Here is a 9,774-nt window from a genome sequence, read left to right on the forward strand (position 1 = left end):
ATATTGTCCCCGTTTGGTACAATAGCAGAAAACTAAAACAATAAAGTGTGTAGGAAAAATGTCTTCAACTTTGCCAGAGAGCGTTCCTTGTCTTCAAAGCAGCGTGCATTTCTTTCCAATCAAATACACCACATGATACATAGCAGGATCATCTTCCACATTGCTGCCACTTGATGACATCTTTGCATCTTCCTCCAACAATCCAACAAATCTACCACTCTCGAGGACATAACCCACGCAACATCAACCATTTGGAAAATCTCATCCCACAACTCTCTTGTAACCTCACAGTGTAGTAGGAGATGATCAACAGATTCTCAATTCTTTTTACACAAATAACACAAATCCATCACTACGCACCCCTTCTTCCTCAGGTTATCCATGGTCAAGATCTTCCCAAGGGCTGCATTCCAAACAAAAAAGGCTACTTTAGAAGGCACATGAGACATCCAAATGCTCTTCCAAGGAAAGAGAGAGTGGTCTCGTGATGATAAGAGTTTATAATATGCCTTTACAATTAATTTCTTCTGACTATTAGACCTCCACTTCAAGCGGTCACAATGTGCCATAGGAGTCCCCATGGAGTATAGTAAGCTGAGGAAATCTGAAACTATAGGTAATTCCCAATCATAAAAGTCTCTGATAAAAAGAACATTCCACTGATGAGCACCATGAAGGGATAACCGCAAATTTGTCACTGAAACCTCCCTATTAGTAGCAATACGAAAAAGAGTTGGATAAACTCTTTTCCAATGCATGGTCTCCACACCACACATCTAGCCAGAAGCTGATACGATTACCATCTCCAACTACAAAGTGAATATGTCTCTCAAAACAAGACCACACACTCCTTATAAATTTCCATAAACCCATACCATATACCCCCTCTCACTTCGTTGGAGCACCAACCACCCCAAGTAGCTCCATATCTTGCATTAATAATTTCTTTTCACAAAGACCCCCTCCCTGAATGATATCTCCATAACCACTTCCCCAATAGGGCTTTATTAAAAGTTCTCAAGTCACGCACTCCCAACCCGCCTTGTGTAACTAGAGCACAAATTGTCTTCCAACTAGGGCTGTAAGACGGTCGGTCCGGATCGAAAAAACCAACCGGACCGATCGATTTGGTCCGGTCCGGACCGGACCGAAAAACATGGGGTTTAGGTTTGGTTCATGATTCTTTGGACCGAACTAGTTCGGTCTGGTCCACGATCCATGATTCCACGGACCGAAGTGGATGGATTGAACGAATTAAAAAAAAAAAATTTATTTTATATATATTATTTTATATAATTAATTATGTAATTTTCATCTAACTTATTTCCATTTATAATATAAAATTTTAAATATGTAATTACAAAATAATGTTCTATTAATTAAGTAGTGTATATTATCAATTAACTTATAACCAATTCATAATTAACTAATTACTAACATCTACATTTATATCTAATTAAAGTTATTAGATAAATATTTTGTAAAATACCTAAGTTGTAAGTAAATATAAAACAATTGGTAAATTATAAATTAACTAACCTAATACCAATTCCCCATTATGTATATATGTATATAGTATATATATTATAATTTATATATAAATATAATTTATAATTTAGAATATGTATTTTGTATGTATATATAATTTATAATATGTATCATTGACCATATAATTTTTTTTTAATTAGTTAGTTACATAATCTACATTAATAATTTACTTAATTTTAATTTAGTAATTTAAATAAAATGTTTAATTGATTTATTTAGAAAAAAAAGAATAAAAAATAATAATTGGATCGGACCGAATGGACCGACTGAATGGGATCGGACCAAATGCGGACCGGACCGAACAGACCGACTAGATGTTTGGTCCGGTCCGGTCCGAGAAAAATGATAGACCGAAAAAATGATGGACCGAATCAGACCGGACCAAACCGTTTTCACCCCTACTTCCAACTAACTAGATGGAATTTCTTCCCCTCCCCCAAGTCCCCCCCATGAGAATGCCCTTTTGGTTTTCTCAATCCTGTTCCCCACCCCTGCCGGTAAAGGAAACAAAAATAAGAAATATGTGGAAAGATTTGAAATGGTACTCTTAATAAGAGCAAGACGACCCCCTTTTGATAAATAAACTCTTTTCCAACCAGCCAACCGTTTCTCTATATTCTCCACCACCCCATCTCATATAGTTCTAGCCTTAAAAGTTGCACCCAATGAAAGTCCCAGATATTTCAAAGGCAAAGAGGATACCTGACAGTCCAATAAGCTTGCTAGACTGTGTGTATTTGAAACCACACCCACCGGAACCATCTTAGACTTACCAAGATTCACCTTGAGTCCCGACACTGCTTCAAAGCAAAGTAACAGTGCACGTAGAGTTTGAATCTGGTTGTTATTTGCTTCACAGAAAAGTAAAGTATCGTCTGCAAATAAAAGATGAGAGATAGTAATCGAGCCACCAGTACCATTACCCACCTGAAAACCAGATAAAATACCTCCACCAATTGCGGCTTGCACCATCCGGCTAAGAGCCTCTATAACTATAACAAACAAAAGGGGAGATAGGGGATCTCATTGTCACAAATCTCGAAAACTATAAAAAAAATCCAACAGGTGTACCATTAACTAGAATTGAGAACCGAGCAGTCGAAATGCAATGACTCATCCAGGCAATCCATATATCACCAAAACCACACCTCCTAAGCAGGTATAAGAGGAATTCATAATTCACATGATCATACGCCTTCTCCATGTCAATCTTGCGTAAAATGCCTGAGCCTCCCTCCCTCAATCTATGGTCCAAGCATTCATTTGCAATGAACACCGAGTCAAGAATTTTCCTTCCATGAATAAATGCGTTCTGAGGCTTGGAAATAATATGTTCCAACATCGGGCTTAGCCAGTTAGCAAGAGCCTTTGCGAAAATCTTATACACTCCACTGATCAAGCTTATAGGACGGAAGTCCTCAATTATTGAAGCCCCGTGTCTCTTAGGAATGAGCTCAATGAAAGTTGCATTAAGGGATTTTTCAAACTTTTGAAAAGAATGAAATTCGGTAAAGACCTGCAAAACATTCTCTTTGACAATGTCCCAACAAGTTTGAAAGAACCCCATAGAAAAACCATCCGGCCCCAGCGCTTTATCCTAAGTCATCCCAACAATAACCTTGTAGATCTCATCTTCATCGAAGGGTCTCTCCAAAACGCTCGCGTTCTGAGAGTCAATAGCATCAAAAGATAGAGCATTAAGCTTCGGCCTCCACTCAGCCGGTTTTAAGAGAATGGTCTCATAATAATTCACGATATGATTTTCTAAGTCCAAGGGAGAGGATAACACCTGAGTACCTGAGTGTAGCGACTCTATAGCATTATTGCATCGATGTGAGCTTGCCACTTTGTGAAAGTACTTCGTACACTTATCACATTCTTTCAACCAAAGGATCCTGGATTTTTTACGCCAATGGGTCTCCTCTGACAACAACACCCTCTCCAAACTTGCCAAGACTGTACCCCTCCTCACAATCATCTCCTCCGAGGAATCTCCCGATAATTCCTTCCCCTTTAACTCCCGCAATTCCTCCAAAAGGGTAGATTTCTGGTTGTTGATGTGGCCAAAAACTTCCACGTTCCACTTCTTCAAGTCTTGTTTCAGAGCCTTCAGCTTACCTGCAAGAATAAAACTTGGGGTACTAGTGAACTGATAAGCAGACCACCAATTACACACCATCTCCACAAACCCGTCTGCAGTAAGTCACATGTTTTCAAACTTGAAATACCGGCGACAACTATGAATGCTCACACAATCTAGTAAAATAAGAAAATGATCTTAGTAGACTCGCGGTAGACGTTTTTGATATACCTCCGGATAGTGGGCTTCCCATGAAGGAGAGACAAGGAATCTGTCCAATTTTGACCACACCCGACCATTAGACCAAGTGCATTCGCCTCTTACCAGAAGGAGGTCCATAAGGTCCAACTCAAAAATGAACTTTGAGAACCCCTCCATGGACGTTGAGTTCCGAAGATGTCCTAACCTCTCGCTAGGAAAGCTGACCTCTCGCTAGGAAAGCAAGTAACGTTGAAGTCTCCTCCCATGCATCACGATACATCCCAAAGAGAGTATACACCGCCAACTCTTCCCATAACCTCCTCCTATCCATGTCCACATTGGGCCCATATGCTCCTACAAATGCCCATTCCCATCTGTAAGCAACATTCTTGAATCGCAACGTTATCGAGTAATCCCCAATACACTCTCCAATCACCTCAACCACTTTTTTGTTCTACATTAATAACACTCCACCTGACACTCCTAAGAAGGCTAAGTAGGACCAACCCACATATGCACATCCCCATAAACTGCGCACTATTCTTCCGTCAATAAACTGTAACTTAGTTTCTTGAAAACAAACCACATCACCTTTCCACATTCGCAATAATGCTTTGATACGAAGGCATTGAAGGAAAATGCTTTTCCAGAAAAGTTATTCTCTTTTTTTACTAAATGATTAAAGAAATATTTTTTTGATGTGTTTGTAATTCTTTTTTTCAAAATGTTTGAAGAGTTTTTAAAAATATTTGAAAAAAAATAAAATAAAATAAAAGTGCAATTTTGCACTATCTGTACAATGTAGGATCACCTAGCATTGTCCATTCCCAAAAGGATGTGCAACATGTATTTTTCTAATCAGTGAAGGTACGAACGCAATACATTGCAGAAAGGTTGATAAACCAAGATCTTCCCTCCGTGCACTCCACTATCAACAACAAAAATCTAATCGACCCCAGAATTCACATCGTCCTTGCTTCGTTTCTTTCCCTAAAAATGGTCAGTCACTGTCTCAAACCAGGCAAGCAATTACCAAAAACAAAATTCCTAAGGGCAGCAGCCAATGGAACTGAAAATAATACGTGGACTTCGCACCAAGAAGCAACTCAAGCTAATCAAATTAGGTCTCATCCTGGCTAACAATGGTGATAAGATCCCTAAACTGGCCATCCAGATTCTAGTAAGTAGTCAAGTGTCGAGTTCAAACTTGTGATGATGCTTCATAAAGCACCTGAGCTGAAGAGCTACTTAAGAGCAGTTTGGATTAAGAAACCATCTCATCTCATCATTACAATTTTCTCACATAAAATATAATAAATAATTCAATTACTTCAAATTCCAATTCAATTTTTTCATATTTTAAAACAATAATAATATTAAAAAATAATATTCTAATAATATTTTATTCAACTTTCATCTAAAATCTTTTCATTTCATCTCACTATCCAAACAACCAAATTCTCAGCCCTGTTGGCTGATCTGATCCTGGCCAACGCCACCAAGGACACCTCAAAAGGAATATTGATACTGGCTTGGCAGTCCTCATCTTACAAAAGGAAGGGGGGGAGGGTGTTTATACATGTTTTCTGAACATTTTTTTTTTTTAATATCTGTAGTTGTCCAAGCCAGCTTGCGAACATCTCAACTAATCCCACGGGGCCTTGAAGATGTTTTATGAACATATATTTATATTTTAACAAATTCCAGCTTATTTGCAGCAACAGTTGGTTCATCTTTTCATAGGCAATGTTGCAAAGCAAAATGCCACATTTTGAATATACACAGCAGAAATTTTTAAGGCTTGCGCCAGTACTTGCAGAATACATATTATGATAAAATTAGACGAAGAATTTCTCCAGAGTGCTTGAATGATTTCTCGGTTTCTTCCAAACAATGATTCTTCTCCTCTCTGGTCCAGCCCTAAGAAAACCCAAGTATGAACAAGTTTTTTTATTTTAAACAAGGAAAGAAAAATAGTCAACAGAAATAGTATATATTATCAATATCTCCGGCTCTTCTCCGTCTGGTTTGGAAGCTCAAACTAACCCTCTAAGGTTTTGGGTATATCAAAATCTTCGAATCAGCAGTTTCAATAGATGCCAAACGTGCACATTGCGTGCTTGAGTCATGAAATTAAGCTTAGCTTCATGGACAGTAAAACAACCCTGTACTTGGCTTTAGAAAACAGATCATGGAGGTTAAATGATGGCTAAATTTCGTGATCAGTCTCCACGTCCATGTTAAGGGAAAATCCTCCGATTAGGAAACAAAATATGATATTTTTATTTCATTCCAAACCATGAGGATATGTAATATGATGTTCCTTAATGGTAAAAAAGAGTTAACCCCCGCTAACACAAGTATGCAACATGTAATTTATACAAACAAAATTGAAGTATCACCAAAAGGCAAACAATGTCTCTTAGTATCTATGTGGCAGACCACTTATAAAAAAGTATTATGCAGCTTACCTTTTTTATTTGGGGGGAAGGAGAACAGCAAATAAAAAATTCAATGCAACTTTATTCTGCAACAGAAAATACCTCAGCAACTTTATTCAGCTTCTCCCTCACATTCTGCAACAGTTGAGAAAGGTCACCATCCCATTTGTAAAATTCCAGTTCCTTCTTGTTCAGAATCGTTTCTGCTACCTGAATGAGGGTAATAAAAAAGGAAGGTGTCACTTGTCAAAAAAGGAAAAGAAAAGAAAAGAAAGGAAGGTGGATTTAGTCACCTTGCAAACTAAAATAAAGTGCCAATGCTGTTTCTCATATTTACTAAGCGAGAAAATAAATAAATAAAGATGACAATGCCACAATGGTACCTCATCCACATATCAAATTATTCTTAAAATAAATCAGTAGCGCTCCCTACCTAGACAGGGCAAGAGAGAGAGAGAGGGGAGAGGGAGAGGGAGAGAGGGCGCATTTTCAAAATAAGATAAGAGCATCCGCCAACATGTTAGCACCCATATAACTTGAATGGAAACGGGAAAAAGAATCATACTTCATGACAACTTTTTTTACAAGTAATAAGAAGTTTTATTGAATCAAGTAAATAGGCATAACTCAAGTACACAGATAGTATACACATACTTCATGACAAGAGATCAGATAGAAGGGGAAAAAAAAGGTCCCGCATCCAACATAGCACACCAGATGTCTCTACATGGTTACAATTGGACACAAACTAGGGGGACGAGTCTGCAAAACAAAGGAACAGAAAACAAATTCCTAGTTCTATAGAAAGTCAACTTTTACCTTCTTTAAATGAATCTCTATTAAAGGGGCAAGGATATGTGAAATCTTTGGTGATGTCCCTAAATTATAATTGCGTATCAAAGGACAAGCACACAAGTCCATGGGACAGACAGTGACAGTACGTTATAACAAACAAACTTTCCAAGCTGATGTTTGTTTACCTTTTTCCCAATCATGCGACCACCAGCACTGTGGGCAAAGTATACATTGTAAAAGTGGCAGAGAAATGCTTGAGGGTCTCTCTCTGATAATTCCTTCAGGTATTGTGCATAAGTCACACCAGGAGTAGAAGGTTCTGGGATGGCATGGCCTTGCTCCTTGAACCACTCCAAATCTTTACCCAGTTTTTCAGATCTCTCTAATCCAGTGTTTCTGAATTCAGCATCTACAACCAAAACGAAGGCGATTTTTAATTGTTTAGCAGTGTGATCGGTGAAAAAACACAAACACAAAAGAAAAAGAAAAACGAGAAACCTGCACACACAAACACAGGCACATACAAATACATTATTCAAAGGGAAGTTGGCGATTCCGACTAATGAAAAACCGACTTTTAGGTTCTCCAAATTAAATTTAACATCATGTTTGCCAACCAACAACTTCCAAGATTTATATTTTTTGGAGTAATGCTAGACGAGCTGACGCGCTACCTATCTCCCTACAAAGCCACACGAATCAACCTTTTTAAGAAAAATATTCATCTATCCAGCTCATGTGAAAGCCCCTCTCATAACCAGTTGTTCATCATCATCTTGCACAACTCTGTTAATACCCCTAATAATGAAATTCATAGGAAAGGCAAAAAAGCCACAGGAGGGAAATAAAAGGGAAAAAAATTAATCGTCATAACAAGACTGACAAACTCACAGGCGGGAAAAGCCGCCTTCTCGACAATTCCTTCGAGCGTGTCGTAGACCAACTTGCTGTCAACAAGGAACCTCAAATAGCCATCGATGGTGGGGTCCCACTTAGCCACGGGCCGCTCCTCCGGCTCCTTAACGTCCTTCTCGCCCTCTTTGGCCTGGTCTTTGGTGTGCAACTTCATCGCCACAAACCTCATTTCCTCCACAAATCCCTTGGACTCGCCCGGGTAGCGCTTCCTGGGCTTCTCGGCCGTCGTCGCGGACACAACCACGGCCTTCAAAGGCATCTCCGCTGTTCTGCGATAAAACCGAAGTTGGCCACTCTTCTTGAGGGAGAAACTGGAATCAGGGTTCGCGAGAAAAAGGGGTGTTTGGATGTGGGGTTTGGTGAAATACGATTGGGATTGGGAAATCTGCGTAAGAGAAGCCATGGAGGAAGAGTGCACGCAAGCTTTGGAGTGACAACACTAATGGCAACGGCGTTGAATATCAGAAACAGCTATCAAGCTATAGCTTAAATCTCGATTTGCCTTGAAACGGCGGTTCAAGTAATCTTGAAGACTAAGCGACAAAACAATATAAAAATATGTACTTTTGTATAATGGGATAATAAATTATTATCAAGAATATATTGAAAACTGTGAGAAAAATGAGTCTGTAATGGCTTCTGGCCTCTGGGCAAGTGGGTGTGTCGCGTGTGACCACAGTTTGCTTTGCTTTTCTAGAGGAAGACGAGCTTTCTGGATAGAATCGGAAGGAGTGAGTTTCCTTGCGCATCGTATCGTGTCGTGGGGGAAAGGTCCTGTGGTTATGTCGTAATGGTACTTTTCTCGCTACGGCCTGTCGTTCTTTCGACCGAATTAGGGGCGTATCGATCAGGCCGTGTTAGGTTAACTAAACGAGATAAAAGATAATATTAAAAATTAAATAAAATATTATTATAATATAATTTTTTAAAATTAATTTTATTTTAAAATTTGAAAAAATTAAATTATTTATTATATTTTATATAAAATTTTATAAAAATTATAATAATAAAATAAAATAAGATAAGATGAGATGATTTTGATAGTCAGTCAGGTGATTTTAATATAACTAATTTATAATTCAATCTAATTTTAAAAATTTAAAATTCAGATCGATTCATTATTAAAATTAAAATTTTTTTATTTTTTTTCAATTTCGATCCAAACCGGCATGGAATCGTGTGTTTGAGCTAGAGCCAAAAAAAACAAGGAAAAAAAGAGTAAAAAATAGATCATCACGAGTAATTAATATTGTTTAAGCTGTTGTTATCATGTATGGGTCGTTTATACTTCATATATGGTACATTCTTGGAATTGCCATGCATATATCCACATGTACGGCAACTTTTTAAGATTAGTGTGGATGTTGAGATAAGTTCTATTGAATTATAAATAATAATATTTTATAAATTTTATTGAAATGTGTTTAACTTTTTTAAGGTGTTTAATTTTTTATATGTGCTAGGTACAATCCGCAAATGGAATCCCCACGTAGGCTAATAAGTTTGTCCATATTAGCTTAGGTCGAATGACCAAATTGACCTCCTTCCAAAATAACCAAAATTAATTGCTTTCAGTCTTTCACAAAGAGAATATGAAGATAACTACGGAATTCAAAAAGAGAAATAGTTTTGTTACTATCCAGCCATGCGCGACCCATATTTTTTTTGTCTCCTCCACCACCAGCATTGTGCTCATCTCCTCCACCATCATTAGCAGGTAACGTCGACCCAAATCAAAAGAGAAAAATAGTTTTTCCACTTTCTAGCCTCGTGTGACTCAGGTTTTTTTTTGTC

General features: G+C 37.9%; 1 protein-coding gene across 1 annotated transcript; it reads right to left on the reverse strand.

Moving 5' to 3' along the window:
- Positions 1-5,497: 5,497 nt before the first annotated feature.
- On the reverse strand, positions 5,498-8,715 carry LOC122305133 (heme oxygenase 1, chloroplastic-like). Its single transcript, XM_043117464.1, has 4 exons — positions 7,957-8,715; positions 7,251-7,474; positions 6,373-6,480; positions 5,498-5,749 (listed from the first exon to the last, which is right to left on the reverse strand). Exons 1-4 carry the CDS (start codon positions 8,381-8,383, stop codon positions 5,657-5,659), a joined length of 852 nt encoding a protein of 283 aa, XP_042973398.1. The 5' UTR covers positions 8,384-8,715; the 3' UTR covers positions 5,498-5,656.
- Positions 8,716-9,774: the final 1,059 nt, after the last annotated feature.

This window comes from Carya illinoinensis, chromosome 3 (genome assembly GCF_018687715.1).
Source record: "Carya illinoinensis cultivar Pawnee chromosome 3, C.illinoinensisPawnee_v1, whole genome shotgun sequence".
NCBI lineage: Eukaryota > Viridiplantae > Streptophyta > Magnoliopsida > Fagales > Juglandaceae > Carya > Carya illinoinensis.

Coding starts and splice junctions, on each gene's coding strand:
- LOC122305133 (XM_043117464.1), bottom strand. CDS start 8,383: ATGGCTTCTCTTACGCAGATTTCCCAATCCCAATCGTATTTCACCAAA. Junction 7,475..7,956: donor GAAGGCGGCTTTTCCCGCCT/GTGAGTTTGTCA, acceptor TTTTGGTTGTAG/ATGCTGAATTCAGAAACACT. Junction 6,481..7,250: donor GTCGCATGATTGGGAAAAAG/GTAAACAAACAT, acceptor ACCCTCATTCAG/GTAGCAGAAACGATTCTGAA.